This window comes from Chlamydotis macqueenii, chromosome 3 (assembly GCF_036417535.1).
Source record: "Chlamydotis macqueenii isolate bChlMac1 chromosome 3, bChlMac1.mat, whole genome shotgun sequence".
Classification (NCBI taxonomy): domain Eukaryota; kingdom Metazoa; phylum Chordata; class Aves; order Otidiformes; family Otididae; genus Chlamydotis; species Chlamydotis macqueenii.
In genome coordinates this window covers 127,200,549-127,219,921 of record NC_141558.1, presented here as the reverse complement: position 1 = coordinate 127,219,921, position 19,373 = coordinate 127,200,549, and the positions used below count along the sequence as shown (strand labels likewise).

At 43.5% G+C, this 19,373-nt stretch overlaps 1 protein-coding gene across 7 annotated transcripts in view; it reads right to left on the bottom strand.

Moving 5' to 3' along the window:
* Positions 1-19,373, bottom strand: part of RIN2 (Ras and Rab interactor 2) — a 74,816-nt gene that overhangs the window by 31,632 nt on the left and 23,811 nt on the right. For 4 of the 7 annotated variants that reach the window (XM_086744422.1, XM_086744420.1, XM_086744419.1 and 1 more), the window contains exons 2-3: positions 17,796-17,888; positions 4,416-4,510 (exon numbers count right to left, since the gene is read on the bottom strand). In XM_086744422.1, the coding sequence (XP_086600548.1) occupies positions 4,416-4,510; positions 17,796-17,852 (152 nt within the window). In that variant the 5' untranslated portion in view covers positions 17,853-17,888. Of the gene's footprint in view, positions 1-4,415; positions 4,511-7,607; positions 7,718-16,584; positions 16,820-17,795; positions 17,889-19,373 lie in introns of those variants that run through there. The other 3 variants (XM_086744423.1, XM_010116391.2, XM_086744424.1) reach the window with 3 other exon arrangements.

Sequence of the window (19,373 nt, the reverse complement as noted above, 5' to 3'; positions counted from 1 at the left end):
AGTTGCTGTAATCTAAACGCTAGCAAAATATGCTGTATGTTATGCAACAGTTACACTTCTCTCCTGGTTTTACTTTTGGTTTGTTTGTTTTTTTGTTTCTTTGTTTTTGTTGGTTTGGTTGTTTGGTTGGGTTTTTTTACAGTGACTCCTAATAAATGACAATCCGATGAGGCCACACTAAACTCAAAATTGAACCACAAATCAACTTCCACAGATGGCCTGCTTTAATGCAGGTGTGCTACACTGGTTCCTCTCCAGTGGGAGAGTTTCAAAGCAACTCACAATGAATTAGGAAAATACATGATTCATGCAAGTTTCCTTAGATTTGAGAAAACCCATAAGCTGTGGGAAGTAAACAGAGGTAACTGCCAAGATAAACAATGCTGTGCTGCATCCTCGTTAGACCTAGCTCACCCTAAAAAGGACAAGGAGCAGGTTGAAGCCGGTCACCAGGATGATCCTCTCCCTCGTACCCACAGGGCTGTCACACACACCCCGATCGCATCTCGAGGCAGCAGATGCTCCTGCCCTCCCACTCACTACAGCTATTTTCTTTTGGTCTCTCAGATCCTACCTGTGCCTCTTGCTCTAACTTTGTAAAACCTAAACTCCCATTTCTCCTACTTTTTTTTTTGTGGGACTGGGGACAATGAGCCGATCTGCTCTCTGAAACTACCACAAACTTCCCCAGCCCCCCACATTGACAAACGCTGGCCTGAGGAACGGACCTCTCTCTCTTTGGGATTACAGATACAGTGAAGATGCATCCAGCTTGAGTGCACATCCTGTCAGGATGACCAGCCTTGTTTACGGGTTTGCTGCGCTGAATTCAATTAAGCCAGCTGCTGTAGGATCTACACACACACACTTCCGTGTGGAAGAACTTACCCAGCCTTCGAGAGCTCGAGAGGAGTTGCAGGAAGGACTTAGATGACCATCAGCATTTGAGGGATTCAGTCTGTGCCCACAGTAAAGAGAAAGCTGGTTATCCATCCAAATGAAAGAGTAACCCTGGGTTTAGCCTGTCATCCCAGGTGCACTCACTGACCAAGAGGAGGGTCATAGTGAGAGACAAGGTTTGATAGTGTCATGAAAATAAGGACTCTAACTTGCACTTGAATGCATCCACATTTCCTCACTCAATTTTTTGCCTGATGGGCCTCTGTTTTTAGGGTATGTGCACACCAGGACCTCACTACCCCAGTGGGAGGGAGGGAGGTAGAGGAAAAGGTCTGCTCTTTGCAGATGGCAGTAGGGTGCTCAGCATCTCCCCAGTGATGCAAATTCACAAGTCTTTGGCATGGTGAAAAGGTTTGCCAAACACAGCTCTGCGTCCAGACTCACTGTTCTCCCACTCCACGGTTACTCAGCAGCAAGAAACAGTCCTCTTGTTCCTCTCCCAGTCAGAAAGGCAGAGAGCACAGCAACATGCAGGTAAAGGATCTAAAGTTGCAGATAAGCATGAGCATTGCTCCAGTCCCACCAAAGGCTCCCCACAGTTAACCCAGTTTGACTCCCCACTGTGAAAGTGCCTGGATTTCTATAAACCCCGCTATCTAGCAGGTCTTTATTGCACCCGCCTAGCCTGTATGGTCATATTAAGCATCGGCTGGGAGAGGGCATAAAGCCTCTGTGAGCATTACCTCTGCTCCTCAGCAGCTGGACTGTCACTTTCTTATCCCATTACAGCTGCAGGGACAGGACAAAGCTGCTGGGGAAAAGGCTGTTGGATGCTTGTCTACGTGTCAACAAGAACAGAAGCAATTCACCGTGCAAGACATAGAAGACGACTACTTCAGTTAATAACTGCTGTGGAAAAATGTAGGAGACAGGTGTGGGGGTTGTCCAGCGCAAAACACGAGGGAGGGCGCAAAGTTTTGCCCTTGTTTCTGTCATGGCAACAGAGCAGCAAGGGAATAAGCTGCAGCAGCTGCCACCACCAGCAAAGCATCCCTGAATCATTTCACAGGCACCAAATGCTCCGGGAAGACTGGGGCTTTACAGCCTTCCCTACAGAGGGACAGCAGCAGACTTGCTCCCCTCACCATCATTCACAAAGCCACCAGACATGATGGGCCCTCAAGGGAGTCCGAGTGCCTCCTGAAAGACCACCTGGATGCTACCAGCCACACCACGTGTGCTCCCCCATCCTACATGGGCCTGGGCTGCCACTGCACACAGAAGTCCAAAATATAACTGAGGGGAGGAGTATAAATCTGAGAGTCACCACACAACCACAAAAAACCCCCGAACAAAGCCCCCAACACCATAATACACCAAATACACACAACCACAACAACAAAACCAACCCCACACACCATAACACTAATGTTGCAGACACACGATTTTATGCCCTTATTTTTCTGAATACAGTTGACAGCTCTTGAAACCACTGCCTCAGTTTCTGAAACTGTTCTGGGTGCATGTGAATATATGCCAAGGTGAAGAAAAAAAAAAAAAAAAGAACAAGGAGTAGACATTCCTTTTAGCTCAAATTTATCCAGCTGCAAATCCAAAAGCTACATCACGATACCAACTTCTGAACAGCAGAACACATGATAATAAAAGCAAATTACATTAATTACAAAGTTTTAAATTAACTACAAAGAAATATAGTTTTAATAGTAAACACATTCTTGTGGGGAGTCTAGTTTAAGAAAGAAGTCTAGAAAACAGCAGTTGAAATGATTGTAATCTTGCTCTGTACTTCTATATAAACAAAAGATATCGCTGCACAACTAACTCTATAATTTATAGCAACTTCTTCCTTACAGAGAAGCACACAGTTGAGAATGACGGTCAGTTTTTGTATGACTACATAGTTCATTTATTCAGATTTCGTATTTCACATTGATCATCTTAAAAGTGACAAAAAATTAATTTCTTTTTTTTTGTTGAACGTCTATTATTTCAATATGAAATTGAATTCAGTTAAGTAGTCACGGAAATTACACTATTCACTTTTTTATGTTAGCTTTACTTATTTGTTTTAATGAGAATAGAGTTTACACTCAAAATTAACAAATTCAGTTTAAAAATATCAGTTTTAAAAAAAGGCAGAAAAATCTCCTTGATCTATAAAATGGGGAGATTTAATTGACTGTTTTCAGCTAAGTATTTCCACCAAGATTTTAGAATTAGTAGATCTTAGTCTTTCATGCATATGATGTATTCAGGAGGTACAGGAAGCCTTTTCTTAACTTAAAGTTAGCTAATAATCCTTGAAGTTAATTACCTGAATCCACCAAAATGGAGAAAGTATCCTTTCCACCCCTGCAAGAGAACTGTGCTTTCAAGAGCTTTGAAACTGGAACAACGTGCAACCATGCGTATAGCCAAGGAGTCAGTTAGTTCAGTTGTCTGGTGTTCTTCACCTCTTGGGAAAAGGTGTTGCTCAGTTTTATTTAAATAATTCAAATATATGTTGTACTAAGTTTTAATACATTTCAAAAGTATTTATAGAAAAAAAAAAGCTAAAAACCATGGATATAATTCTAAATAACAAACTATTATCCATTTCATTGGCTCACTGCCTTGAAGAACAAAGCCCACGAGCTCCAGGGCTGGCAGTCAGAAAACAAAACGCCTGCATCGGTTGCTTTCCTCTTCCAACAAATATTTTAACAGTAAGTACAAAAATGTGTTCTCTTGTTAACACAATGATTAAAATATTGAATATCCTCCAGCTGTCAGTTTAACAGACATTACCAATCAGGCACAAGAGCCACCGCAAAGCCAAAATGCTAGCGTCCCCATATGCCCACTTAAAGGAACAAGTTTAACATTAGACATTTCCACAGTCCACGCCTATGTGGCACTATCTGTTTTAAAAAGCCGTAACTTCGATCCGCACTGTAATATGTGTCTCAAATCATTTTGAGGTTAAGGAAACTCCCACATCTACTTTTTTTTTTTAAAGTGTGCAAGATACTCACATATAAATGAACTTAAACACATAACCCACAAAAGCATCAGTTCATAACAGTCAATATTTTACTCCCTAACCTGAGAACATAAGTAAGTCATGTTATTGTATGTTACATCTTCACAGAGCCACTTGAAGTAACGGACATTTTCAGTTTTTACAGCGTGAAAGCAAAGCTCATTGCCATAGACAATGGGAATAACATCAGTAGTTTCCTGCTTTAGACATTCAGCAGTATTCCAGGGGTTGTAACAAGGAAGTAGAAGTGAAGTTCAGTTGCTTTTAGAAAATATTAATGCAAATACACAGAACAACTGAACCTCTGGGCACTCATCTGGCACAAAGGCCAATTCCCCGAAGCAAGAGCAGGATTATCCACACCCTCTATATCGCTAGGATGAGAAGTGCTAGGACATAAGAGAGCACAATGAAACGCTCCTGTCATGGTACACCTCCGGGAACTATGAAAGTAAACAAACATTTTAATCACCTTCGCAAATCAGCAGATTCATCTTCCACTGTGAGATCTGTCTGTACCATCTCCTGTTTCAGTTCTCCGATTTCTGAGGCAATTGTGTCAATGAGCTAGAAAGGGACAAAAATAGTATGACGTCAAGTGAGTGGAAGAGGCGTGGAAAAGAAGCCTGGGCAAGTTTAGTCACCAGAGATTACAAACTTTTTTTTTCTTTTTTTTTTTTTTTTAAATTGCGTCCTATTTGGACTTCCCCTTGCAAAGGAAAAAGTAAGGGTTGGGGCCACTTATAATCATTCTCAGAGGAAGAATAATTCCTGGTTTGCGCCAGTATAAAACCTTCCAGGTTGGCTTTTTTATTTAAATATATTAAATCTGCAGCCTCAACATATTATACAACAGCTTAAAAGAACTAAATGATTTATCATTCATAGAATTTTCTTTCTCAAATGAAAAGCAAAAATATAATTAGAAGAGTTCCATCTGCAAGAGTTATTTCGGAAGGCACACCAAGTCAGCATTCTGATATTGTGGTGGATGACAAGTCACAAAGCAAGAAGGAAACAGGCAGCTGCTTCTCACACTACGTCTTGGCCTGCACTTGAACAGAACAACTCAAAAGATAACTGCCTTGCAACACGTCAGCTCAGGTGGAACACAATCCTAGTTTTGGACACAAGGTCAAGAACTCATTTTGAAGCGGGCAAGATTAGCATAGGGCTGTATCCTGAGAAATACAGCGTTTGCTAGCCAGATGTCTGCAAAATGCTTTGCTGGCTACAATCCAGCTACGAAGTCTGCAAGGCATGCCGTCTTGGACGTTGTTTGCAGCAACTGCATCGAGTTTGCTCGACACACCACACCACAACAGCACACACACCCTGGCAGCATTCCGTCTCCTGCCTGTACTGAAACTTCATGAAAGGGTTTGCAGTGATGCCATCTCCTCTACCACCCACCCTGCACCTCAGAGCAAACAAAAGCCCTGGCAGACAAAGTAAAACAGCTTTCCAGTCCAAGTTAGAACAGTCTTCACAGCCGCCCACAAGACGTGGCCCCAAGTCCCACTAGCGCTGGGTAGCTCAGTACAGCCACGGTTTCAAAGAACTGCGGGCGATGTTTTCCCATACTGTTTTGCTGGAAGTTTTCCTTTACCTCAGCAACGCACACCCTCCCTTGCTGTGCAGCATTTCTGATCAATTCAAAAGAAGTTTCAGTCTCCGGTTACAACAGGCCAACTCCATCAAGTATACCTTAAGCCAGAATGAATTACCATACACTACATCCACACCACAGGCTTCGTCCGGTCAAGGTCAGAGCTCCCAGCCATACCGTACCACTGGCATTACAGTTTACAAAGATCTTCCACCTGCTGACACTCAACATTCCCCTGAGTAACTGTGGCGAGACATGAGCAATGCCTTCCTGACCATAAGAGAGCAGCAGGAGGAACCCACGTTGTCCTGACAGAGCAGCCTTGTACCTCACTGCAGCACTCAGCGCCCCCAAAAAAGGGCCACCGAATGACCTGCTAGGCACAGGTAAATGCATTCCTCCTTTTGCACGACAAGTCCAGCCCCAGAATTGGTTTTACACAGGGGAAAAGACACGTGCCACTGATGAGCCTCACTAGAAAGCCGTTGCATCATCACGCGCGTCTGATGGCGGTCACGGGCAGCGGCATTGCCTCTGTGGGAAGCTTTGGCCTGGGTGCCCGGAAAGCAGTACCAGGCTCTGGCCAGTGCCCGGCTGACTGCATCCTGCTGATCACACCACGTTGGTTTTTTTCTCTTTTAAAGCCTCTACTGCCTTAGCATCATAATCCTTAATACGTTTATTCCTGTAATCCTCTGAAATGCAACACACCTGCGACTCTCACTGACCCAACGGAGGGGGCATTTCATGCTGTGGTGTGCTGCCCCCGAAAAGGGAGGTTCTGCTTCCCCGGGGCTGGCTTGGCTGTTCACCCAGCTCTGTGAGCTGGTTCAGCTTGCTAAGAGGCTGGAAGACTTTCCACTTTGTATTTTGGTTAGTCTTCAGGTGGCTTAATGACCTGACCCTCATCTCTGAGGGGGTGAGACAAGCTCCAGAGCAGACATCAGGAAACAAAAGACAGCCCCAGGCTGGGAGCACAGCCGCCCCTTCCAGCAAGTCACTAGGTACCGTCAGCCCCAACGTGAAATCATGCCCTGTTGCTCAGCTGCCCCAACAAAGAGCCCAGAGTTTTGGGTGGTTTGTGTTGACCTTGGAACAGAGAACCCATGCCCTGGTTTCGGCACCCGAAACTCGCCAGCACCTGGATCAGCCACCCAAAACTCTGCTGTCTGACCAGGACATCTCTGGAGTTCAGACCACTCGGGTCTTTCGGCCATCTGCTCAGTAGCAGGAAATATGCTTTTGGGCTGACATTTACTAATGAAAAAAGTAAGGACCAGCCTCCACAGGGAATAAAAAGCTGCATGCTCCTATCACGCACTGTGTGTGGAGTAAGCGTGTGCACGTGACGGTCTAAGAAACAGCTTCCATTATATCCAAATCAAATATTTTTCTTTTTTTAAAAACACCTGAAGTTACGACAAGCCATGACAAGATTTCAAGTCAATCACTAAAATAATTAAATTTAAAAAAAAATTTAAGTCACAGGGACTGCTGTTCAGGTTTTTAAGGAAACGAAAGCAATTGATCTATGGAAAGTCTTTGGCTACAAACTCAAAATAGAGGTGATGTACTCAGACGATTTTAACAGCAATCCTTCTGTACAGTAATCCTTCTGTACTTGTAATATGCGGAGAGAGATCCAATAATTTAAAACAGAGAAGCTGACTACAAGTGTCAAAAGTCAGAAAAACTGTATTTCTCTTCCAAGGTGTGACTAAGCAGCAGAAGTGGAAGGATCAGCTCTATTAGGCATAAATCTCTGAGGAGCAATCCATTACGATCTCTAGCTACAATAATCACTCCTGAACTATTCAATTAGTTTCAAAAAAGAATGTGCCTTCTTAAAGTAAGTTCTAAACAACTAATGGCATTCTAAAATACTGACACAATGGATTGCTTGTTATTTGTATCAAGATGTACAAAATGCCAGTCAAAAAACCCTAATAAATATATGCTCAGAAAGAAATACATGATTCAGAAAGAAATATACAATTGGCCACTTTTTTTAAAAAAGGAGTGTGACAAGTATACGGAAAAAAAACCAGAGCATACCTTTGGTGACCAAAATCCATTCCAGGTTTAATTACAGCCTATCAATTACTTAAATTAGGATTTCTTCCTGGATTAAAATCACATTTCATAACTGATGGTTCTTCACAGCGGAACACACAGCCAAGGAGCTTTCTTTATTAAAGAGAAGAAGCACCAGTGTAAAAACAGAAGCAAAAAATACTCAGTTTTAAGTACCCGCTAAACTTCCCCAGCCTTCACTCATTGTTAGCTTTGCTAAGTGCAGTAAGGTAGTCAAACCCAGCCACACAAGTTGTTACTGCTAAATACGACACACGCTGCCGAGTCAAGTCTTGCTATGTCTCTACAGCTTTTGTAGCCTTCTTATCCCTCCTGGTTCTGCTGAAGCTTTTCATCTCAGTTCCTTAAATCAGCTCATAACTGCTCAGCACAGTCTTCTGTTTGCTTTTTTTAGTTCCTTATCCTTCACACCTTTACCTACATCTCACCACTTCCTTGCCCTGTACCTTCTGCCTCTGCTCAGGAGAGCGGAGATTTTTCAACTTAGTCCCTTTTTCAGGAACACAAACACAACACTTGCAAATTTTAATTGACTTCAGTGCCGGGAAATAGAACTTCAGATTAAGAAGTAGAAGTAAGGCAATATCCTTCTCTTCCCAGCCACACTGGGCACTAGGTTTCCCCCTTCTGTACTAGCTTCCAAACAGTAGATTTCTCAGATTAAATCCTCCCAGTCCTCTCTGGCAGCTGAATGAGTAAAGAGGAATTAATTCTCTGTCTACTCGGGAGTTTCCAGTATTTTCCCATCTCCTGGTCTCCCAAGTGCTGCAGTAAGGTAGCACGCAGCCCTTCCTTGCTGCAGCAGCTCTCTGTCGCTGTTAAAACCCTTCCAGAGTTGCACCTGAACACAACTGAGAGCTGAATTATTTGAACCGGCCAGTTTACAGCCTTCTCTTTTCCCACCAGATAGCCACAAAGGCTCTAACGCAGCCACGTAGCAAGGCCCAGTTTTCAGTTTTAAGTCACAGCATTCCCCAAAGATGCTTCCTATTTACTGTGAGAACGTGAAGTTTTTCGAGCGCCAAGTAGTCACGAATATGAGTGATTCAGCCAGCTGTGAATAGGGCTTCCTGCCACGGCTTTCCTGGAGCCATCTCAGAAGGAAGGCACCACCAGTCAGCCACCAGCACACAGCAGGAGTCAGCGCCTGGAGTCTCCTTATGGATGGCAACCGATCCACGGCGATCTGCAGCTATATTTGACCCTTAAAAATATGAACTGGTGATGGAAATCACTACGTGAAGTTCAACCTATTATTAAACACTAATCAAGGATTTCATCTGTCAATGAAACAGATCTACTGTTGGTAAGAGCTCTGCCACATGCAATATAGAATAAGGTCAGCAGAGCAGCCTTCTCATTCGCAATATAACTCCACTCCAGCACTACCTGCACTGGGCACCCTGTCTGGTCCCCCGCTGGAGGGTCTGATGGGGGATCGCAAGGGCGCAGGCTGAGCACGAAAGTAGAGTAATCACCCCCACCCACAGCTCCTTCCATTGCACAAGGCCAATCACACAAGTACCTTCTAGACAATCAATCATCCCAGAATAATCAAGCTGGAATTGATCATCTATTCATTTTCATGGGATTATTGTCAAACGGCTGACAAGGATTATGTCAGCTCTGCCTGGCAACAGATGCGTCTCTTTCAACAGTCTTCCCTCAGATGTCAGCTGTTTGCTTAGAATTCAAGCAGAGCAGGAGACAGACTGCTTGGCGATGCCCTAGCTTCTTCAAAGAAATCAACAGTACATAGAGAGAAGCTGATCAGGAACAAGGGGAGGGCGAGCCAACGTTCCACGCAACTCTCAAAGTGGACCCGGCGTTTCCTCTCCCCGGGCCTGTGCTGAAGGAGAGGCAGGGAGCCGAGCTGGCTCGGGACCACTGCTCCATGGCAGTCTGCTAGCCTTGCGCCGACCGCACGCTCCACTGCAGCAGATTTGTGTGTAGCAGCTGTAAATATGGCAAGGGGGAGATTTTGGCAGCTGGTTGGAGGTACTAAGGCACGAGGCGATGTGAGAAACACGTGTTCCTGCCTCAAAGACAGAAAGGGGAAATGGTAAGCCAAGTGGAGTAATCCTCTGTCACATCAGCAGCTGCTTTTGAATCATAAGCTGTCAGCACACGGCCCAGACTTCTTTCCCTACAAACGTTCCTACACTGGTAACTCCATGAAAGTGAAGCTGCTGTTCCCCATGGACAAGCTGCTAGACACAGTGACAGGATGGACCAGCTCCGGCACAGGGAGCTCCTCTCGTGGGCAACACCACCTTAGTCTTTGCACCCACAAGACCAGCTGTAGCCACGAAGAACCATCACAGTAGCGAGTGCGCCCTGTTCTCTGACACATCTACAGTGATTAAGTGGCTCACAGGGCAACAGTTTGCGCAACAAAAGAGTTTTTCAGCATCTTTCCCTGAAAAGTACACAATACGAGGAGTTCTCCACAGAAGAATCCATGGGCTTTCAGCCACCACCTCAACACCTGCCTTGCTGTGTTGCTGTCTGGCTGTTAACTGACTTATCTGTGCTAACTGGCTTTGATCAGAGTAAAAAAAACCCAACCAACAACAACAGTACAAAAACACAAAAAAAAAATCCCAAACAAATAAACCCAACAAAATAAACAATCAACCCACCACACATCACAAACACAACCCACCCACAAAATAAAACAAAATATATAAAAAAAAAAAGACACCAAAACCCCAAAAACCACTCACAAAACAACTCCCTCCCAGAGAATCTCTGGCACTACAGCACAGAGTTCTAATCCAACTTGTAATGAACCCTGGAAGACTGAACAGATCTACAATGCAAAGGAATTTAAATACCGTATAACCTTCCTACAGTCCCTTGGTTAGTTCTTTCATTTACTTACACCTAAAAGTTAGCCCTGGCAGCACGTTTTCCCATGTCTTCTAATATCCAATTCATTTTTGGAAGTTATTTGTAGTAATTTTTGTATGGCTGCCATGTTTGGCCTCTAACAGAATTGCCTTTTACATCTTTGTCTGGGAAAGGTACTTGCTTATATAAGATTAAGGTTCTTGAAAACAAATATTTTAAAATGGGTTTTAACTTATAAATGCTCTAAATCAGAATAGCATAAGGCAAGCACTGCAGAACAGTTTTACCTTGAAGATCTTAACACTTTTTAATTTGTATACCTGCCTTGGAGAACTTGTCCGAAATGGTCTTTCCTGAGAGGAACTTTTCTGTTTAGTGACTTTTTTTTTATTTTTCTAAAGAGAACTTAAACAAGATGGCACATTTCAAGCAGCCTTATGCTCACTTTCTCTGCTACAGGCCAAATTTCCCATGTATACTACATATCCTCCACAACACAAGGCAATCTTTCCTTAGTCTATGAAGAGTCAGTACCTCCTGATGGAGAAACTTGGTCCAGTGCTTAACATCAAACCTGAGCCCGACCTACAGAGCTCCCCAGAGCGGAACACACTCTGCCAACGGGGGCTTACCAGCCGCCGGCGGGTACCGCACCCGAACCGAAACTTTAGGAATACAAACATCTTTCTTTTCTCCCTTTTTTTTTTTTCTTTAAATAAACTGCTCATGTTTTCTAAAAATGGCAACTAGTTTTCCTTAAATTCTTTTCAAGTTACTCTCCTCCCAATTTAAAAAAGGTCTTTTGGAGTCACATCATTTGGTTATTCTTGCAATTAACTGACACATACTGTTACAACAGCACCTGCCAAATAATTTTCTGTCAAATATCATAAGGTGTACTCGTGATTTTATGGCATCATTTCTGAAGTATTTATGATCAGCAAAACTTCTGGTCATTAGACAGTTTATGTGAGGCTTACATGATGAGCATTATACAAGATGGAGCTGTAAATAATACGTTTCTACAAAATGCAGGCAGGATCCTGGGTGTGTACTGTTGTTAGATCCAATCCCGAGAAAACAAGCAGCAGTAGAAGGCTGCCACCTTCTTAGTGGAAGGCTCAGAATATTTGAATTCTTCAAACATATTTCTCTATTTGCAGAGAATAAGATTGCTGATTTGCTGGAAATAATGGGAAAACTTGCCCACTGTTATCAGCAGACGTGAAATCAAGACAGTAAGAGGTAGTTTACAAAAATATGACTGACGTGGACGGATAAACTTGATAGAGGCTTCTGCTGTAAAACAATATACATGAGCCCCAAGACTTAAAAACTAATCTGAAGAAACCTGTCACAGATTATTTAGGACTATGAAATAGATATTACTCTGCTATGCTACAGAAATAAGAGGTTTACATAAAAAGAAATGCATTCGAAAGGTTGGGAATTATTTAACATTAAAAAAATCCCTAAATTAAATGGGGACCTTATATAACATGATAAATAGCCATTTTTGTGTCTAATGTTTTTCCTTTGGAGTTTATTTCTGATAAAGCACTGTGCTGTAAGTTAAAAAAACAAAAAAAACCCAAAAAACCCCAAAACTACAATACAACCACTGTAAGCTCAGATAATAATTATGACTCAGACAGCATGAATTCACACAGCAGCCCAACACAGTATTCCCTAACCAAACCTATCCTAAACATCAGATTGCCATAAATTCCCATGTACTAACTGTTTACATTCCTGAAATCATGACATGCAAACATCTTAAACCACAATGTTTCCTTTCATAACATATCACGCGATGCTTATTGTCCACTGATTCTTCGTTCAACAAGACCCATCTCAGCTTTTAGAAGCTGGCACGGGTGACGATGTAATTCCTACACACAGACCACAAACCTAACTCAGCTCAGCTCCCTAGCGCGCTCTCTCCAGAACGCATTATTCCACTTCTATGTTTTACATCTTCAGGATGTCACATAAGCAGCAAAAATCAGAGGAAGCGTGTTCACTAGAAGCAACACGCTCCCAAGGAGCTCCGGCTACCTCTCTGAAGCTGCTCTGTCTACACACGGATCACTGCTGTGCATCAGGGAAAGCACGCGCCCAGGACACGACACAGACTGGTGCCTCTGTCAGAAGTCCCGCATAGCTACAGATCTTCTCACTTATTCAACTCACAAAGAGTTTCCCAGTTCCAGGAGGAAAATAGGCGGCTTTGACTTCACGTCCGTTTCAGGACATTTTTAGAAAAATCAGTCATCCATCACTGCATGGCAAGTGAATTCCTGTTTTTTGTGTTGAAACGTAAATAAGCGTGTGCAGAGAATTAACAAAACTGCCATCTTCCTGAGAGCACATTGAAAGAGTCAGCCAAGGTGACCACTGCAGAATGTTTCCAAGCCATGAGATTTACAACAGCTGAAGAGGAAAACGTCAGATGAGTGCTTCTAATCTGGCAAGGGAACACGGGCTGAAGACTGCAAGGATCAGTACTAGGCTGGACAAACGAGCCTCAGCACTTACCACCCCCTCTTCCTGCCAGCATCTCATTTTTCATCCTTTCTGGAGACCTGCATCCTCTTTGGTGTCACATCTTTTCCTTCCTGTTTTGATAAGCAGAGCGTAGCAACCCTCAAAGAGCGCCCTGTGTGACCAGGTGGCAAAGCGCCAGAGATGAGCCAAACTGGGAAAGCTATTTCTGCACTTCTCCAAATGTCTGAATACAATTAAATATTTTGATATGTGGCTGTAATTTCTGGTTGTTTTGCACAGTGAACTATGAATTCCCAAGACCACTAACATTATCCAGTGTCTTATCCGTCAGTAAGCAACAAAGCGTTACCTGATGTTTGATTTTGGGACAGAAAAGCTTTAGTGGTGTAAAACCTCCGATGTCAGTTCAATAAGAATTGGCACATTTTGATGAGAAGGAGGACGGTTCAGTAAAAAGGATGCTTGTCAGAGACGTATTAAATTCCTTGCTTTACCACAGACTCCCTCTGTAACCACAGGCAAGCTATTCAGTCCCAGAACTACCCAAGCCTAACTCCATCTTTGCTTCATTTTTACTGCTTGCTGGCTCTGAGCCTTCATCAATCGCAAGGTATAAAGACTTTGGAGAATTTAGCCTATAAAACTACAGACCTTTGCTCTTTGTAAAATGGGGACAACACTGTTTTCCTGGTGTACTAGTAGTCAAAAGAATGAATGTGGAAAAAACTAAGAGATGGTTAGAAGCTACAGCAATGGGAACTATTTAAGAACCAGGAAGAAAAGTAAAGTTCACTTTCCCACTGGTATTTGTCAATGAGTTTTCTCAAACATTGCGGAGAATGGCAAGATACTCTTTACAAGGATTTAAGTGCCCTGAGAAACTGCATGCCAGCACGCTCAAGGTTTCTTGGGCAACTAAAGTAACAAGCACAAGGTGAGAGCCATATGCAGACATACATTACGGGGACTGTGCACAGGGGAGAGCCTTCTGAAGCACAGGTCAGCGTGGGTGAAAGGCTACATCTTAACTACCGGGTGCCCTAAACACAGACAGACAAGGCAAATTAAAAACTGAAAAAGTCTGATGTGCCAAGTGGTGTCTTTGCTCAGTCATCCAGCAAATGTAGCTGTTGTCACAAATGTGGGAGAGGGAAAGAAGGAGAAGGTAACTCACGGTACACACAAGTGCCTACGCATGGGTACCGGGTACACTCACGCAGGCTGGATACGCTGACTGCCTGCAGCTTCCAGTCCAACACTGTAGGTTCAGAGCAGTGCTCCCACAGTGCAGCTTCGCAGCGATGGCGAGAGGTCTGCAAAGGTAGCTTTGAGGCACCTTTCATTCCCACTACTCTCCAGGCTATTCTTCAGCCAGGCTGTCCTTAGGTTGTCCTAAATACTTGTTAGTTTCTTAACTAATAATGTTTCTTACAGCCTTAAGAGTCCGATGTCTTGAAATTGCTCAGGATTACTGCACTCCTAATCAATTTTAGTAACTACAACCATGACATCATGAACAGGAGGCACACAAAATCGCTATTCCAGCATCGTATTTTCCACACGAGATTTACTTACACAAGGAGACACCAAAAGACTGCAGAAAGTGACAGGGGCACTTGCTTACAGTCCCAATGACATCCTGATTCCTTCAGGACATGTGTGACAACCTAGAAATATTCCTCATAACTGAGAGAGTTCCTTGCTGTGATTTGAAAATGTGACCATTCTCCCTGTACGGCTGTGAACTGCCAAACAAGGTTAACGTCTGTGCTTATAAAATATGAGAGATTACAACAGTCTGTTGCAGAACTGAGAAGTGGATCCTGTCCCCAGAAGATCCTGTTTATTGGTAACCGCATGAAGCTCTGAGCGAGCCAAAGAGGAAAACATGCTGTCACTGCGGCACTGACGGTTCGTTTCCTAAAGATTAGCCTGGTAAGATTGCCTTAAGATAAAGAAAACATGCAACGCATGAAACGAACACTTCAGTGTGTTTGTGCGTCACTACAACAGTACTATGAAGCTGCTGCCACAGAAACTGGCCCTGCACGCTGCACCGGCGGTCATTACAGCTCTCTGGGTGCTAAAGGCACCAGCCACCGCTTGCTTAGCTCCCCTTTGCCTGGATGCCATCAGGAGTGTATTTATCATCGGCTGGAACACCCACACCTGTCCCCTGCACCCCAGGCAGCAGGGTCACATTCAGGCAGCAGCAGAACGGCATTTCTGTGCCAGAGGAACAGGAGGAATGGGAACAGCACTTGGAGCAGAGAGGAGGCAGGAGCTAGGAACAGTCAGCAAGGTGGCAGCTGCTGGACACTACTTCGAGCTTTGGCGGGTCGATCACATCTGCTGCAGTACTAGAGAGAAAAGCAGCATGCTTTTTCTTAATATAAGCTGAGATGGCAGCAAGTATTAGCATCCTTCACTGAAAGAAGCTACAGCAGGTGATGAATATCGTAAGGGAAGCAATCAAGGTCAGTTAATTCAGTGTTCAGAAGCACCTGTACATTTTGATCACTCCTTAGAGCAAAGCCTTACCCAGCAAGACAACCTCTGTGACCCTGGCTTTATATCAACAGCAAAGTTCTAGTGCAGAACAGACAAGTTCAACATTGTTGTATTTAAGCCTGACCTCAAGCTGGTCTATGTGACAGTTTACTCGCTTCCTCACATCAAAAGATACACATACATTCCTGGCCAGGGACAGGACACCACAGTTTGACAGGTCACAACACTTCCAATACAGTGGTACGACCCGGACACTATTCTCCCTGTCCTGCTCCCTAGAACTATATGGTGTTTGCAACTGTGCTCGCAGTGCACACGAAGGCTTTGTTAACTACATTTCAGATCAACTAATCCTTTTTTCTGAAAGGAAGTGTTAACTACAGCCTTCCCTACAATTAACTTCAGCACTGCCTCCAGACCTCCTCCATTAGACATTAGTGGCATTCCGTCATCTTTTGAGAACCTTACTGACAACTCCTACTGCACCTCTGCTTTCTGTGATGCCCTCCTGAGAGATGACAGTTCCTCAAAGTCTCTCCACTGCATGAAGTCTCTCTGCCGTATAAAAAAAAACAAGAACATGTTCCCTCATTCCCCTAGAAAACAGTAAGCTCACTGCAGCCCCGAAAGCCCTCTGACTGATCCCCCAAAGTCTTAACAAACCTCATCTAGAGCATGAGGCAGAAGAGAGGATACGGTGACCCATGCTTGCTTTTGCGGTGTGATTGTTCATGCCCGAGCTAAGCTACTACTGCTGAGCAAATCTGGGGCCAATCATGCAAGCTAACTCCGCGGGAAATACTGGGAAAAAGCAAAATTAGCTCATCAAGTTTAATTCTTGACAGAAGTTCCCAGAAACAGAAGCGAAGATGATCACAGAAGATGCACAAAACCTAATGACTGCAGGCAATCTCAAGTACATCCTTTTTCTCATATAGTTCTCAAGGTTCTGTTTACCAGCTGTAATGAGGTTAGCAGGATAAAAATTAGATATTCATGTCCAAGAAAAAATGCATTTCTAAAGAGTTCCAGGGAATATTTGAAGGTGCTTCAACTGAGGGCTTACCTCCCTGTAGCTCTGCGCACCACCTCAAGTCTGGAGAGGCCTCCACCCACTCCCGTACTCCCAGCTGTTTCCCAGGGGCATGAGGAGAGCGTACATCACATCCTGCTTTCCTGGCCCCTTGCGTACGTTGCCATGCATCAGCTCTATTCCGTGATGGAATGAAATCCAATCGGGGAGGTCAAAAGGGCTCTCACCCAAAACATATTTCTCACTGGAATATAGTGTATTAGGTGCGCTGTAAGGCACAAGATATAGAATCACAGAAGGGTTTGGGAAGGGACCTTTAATGTCCACCCAGTCCAACCGCCCTGCCAGGAGCAGGGACATCTCCAACCACATCAGGTTGCTCAGAGCCCCGTCCAACCTGGCCTGGAATGTTTCCAGGGATGGGGCTTCCACCACCTCTCTGGGCAACCTCTCAAAACAGCCCCCAGAACACAAAAACCACTAAACTGAATTATTTTTCTCCATAAGCATGCCCATGACAGAATGCAATTACTAGCTTTCAGAGCCTGTATCATCCACCAGGAAGCTGGGCTGAGTGTCTTAAGGGAGGAAGCATTAAAGTATGTAGGCACACTAACATCTGCGTTGCTGGATTTTTGAGAGTATGGCAGTGAGCTTATCACCAGCTTCTTGTTAATTTCAAACAAGATGCACTTGGGCTTTAAAAAAAAAAAAAAAAAACAATCAAAACCTACAAACAAAGCAAAAACACCAAAGCACAGAAAGGACTGAAATGTACATTAAGAATACAAAACCAGTATTTTTGTGAGTGTTCAGATTACACACAAACAAGGAGCCTGCACCAGTTTTTCTTAAAATAGGCAAGAAAATGAAACAGTTTTCAAACCAACAATGGAAAACAAACCTGTACTGCAACTTTAAGCTACCCAAATCCAGTTTATGAAAGCTCTAATAATTTTATGCTGGTCCATGATAAAGCCTATGTTCTCAGCATTAGCAGCAGAGAAAGGCACAAGCTGTTTTACATCAAATATTCTATTCCGTGTACAGGAAAACAATACTCACACGAAATAACTGGGTGGTAATCTAATCATGAATACCACCTGTAAAAAGAGATGCTCAGTAAAGCGCTTCCCATTTTACAGAAAAGGCTTGCTATGTATCACAGACTGCATCGCACATTCAGCAACACTCATTTCACACAAACCCGCGTGCTTCGTGTTCTGTATAAATATCCCATTTACCTTAAAGAAACTTCCTCTTTTGTCCAGACAATGGGCTTTCATTGTCAAAGACGACATCTTCCCCGGGAAGACTCCACTGTATGCCTTGAACTCCTAGAAGCAGAGACATTTTTTTAATGGTTAGTCCAGTCTGTAGGAAATTCCTTTCTAAGCCACAGAAACAGTCACAACAAGCCCTCTGCCAAAACCCTTTCTGTCAACAACACGGTGCCATTTATTTCCTACCAGAATCCTTACATATCCCTTTAGTCTACATTTTTTCCATATATTGCTTCAAAAAGATAGTGCTACTCAGAGTTCCATGTTTCTCCCTTCTCTTCGCAGCTGATCCTGTACCTGTCAGTAGATTTTAACGTGCTCATTAAAAAAGAATGCTAAAACATAATGATTGGGTTTTTTTGTTTGCTTGACCTCAGCCTGAATTACAAATAGAACAAAATGTTAGATGGCACTCAATCCACTCTCAAATACTACAGTATTAAGGGGAGGAAGACACACAACTGACCAGGAGAGGGGTGAAGAGGGAAGTTAAAAATCGCCCACGGGAGAGAAAACACATTACAATAAATGTAAACCTCCCCCTCAAAACCAAAAACACAAAAACCAAAAATCAACCAAACACCTCAAAAAAATCCTGCTTGAAGTTCCTAAAATGCAATCAAGTCTTCCAAGAGTCACGTCCAACTGAGAAACCAAAGATGCAGTTAGGAAGAAGCTGCAAGCTCCTCTATAAGCTAAACTGAACGAACAGTTTAACATCCAGAAGACGATAACACATAATGAGAACACAGGCACATGAGAAATATCACGGGGGTGATCTCCAGCTGATCAGCAGAGTTCCTCTGAAGTTACGACCACCTCACACTCGTAATCTGTGACCAGACTTCTGAACTAAACAGGAGCCATGTTCCATGGCTAAAGAGTCCTTCTAGGATTTTTAACAGTCAGCTGATAATGGGATTTAAACAGCCTAACTCTTCTCCTCGCTCTCACAGTTACTGACCACATAACAGGGAGCCACGTTCAAAGTTTCGGTTACCTAAGGGGCAAATATTGCAGGTGCAAAACACTACAGACTAAGGGCGAGAGACAGCTTCTGATTTGATACAAGCAGAAATTAAAATATAAACGGCAGGCAGCAGTAGGGGAAAACAAGTTCAGTGGCACGGCTGCAGTGGGGGCTTGAGGAAAACAATGCTGGGACAGAGAAGGCTGAGAGTTAAAACAACAAATTTGACACATGCCCCCCCCAACATGTACACACACACTTCTGCTCCCCTCTAATGCCTTAGGAGAGGGCATCGACAAGGGGAAACAGGACCAAGGAGAACGGAGGAGCATCTAAGGACAGAGGAAAAAAAAAAAAAAAAAAAAAAAGAAGAGTTAAATGAAAGTAGAAGCAGTAGAAAAGAAACAGTTTCTCTTGGTTTTAACATGTAGCAGGAAGCTTTAAATTCTTCACCCTGTTTCCAGAGTTCAGACCACAAGAGCACTAGAAAGGTTACATTTTTCCACTTAAATTCCCGTTAAAAAGCAGCCATGTTTTCCAGGCAGAGTTTGCAGACTCTAAAGGTTAAA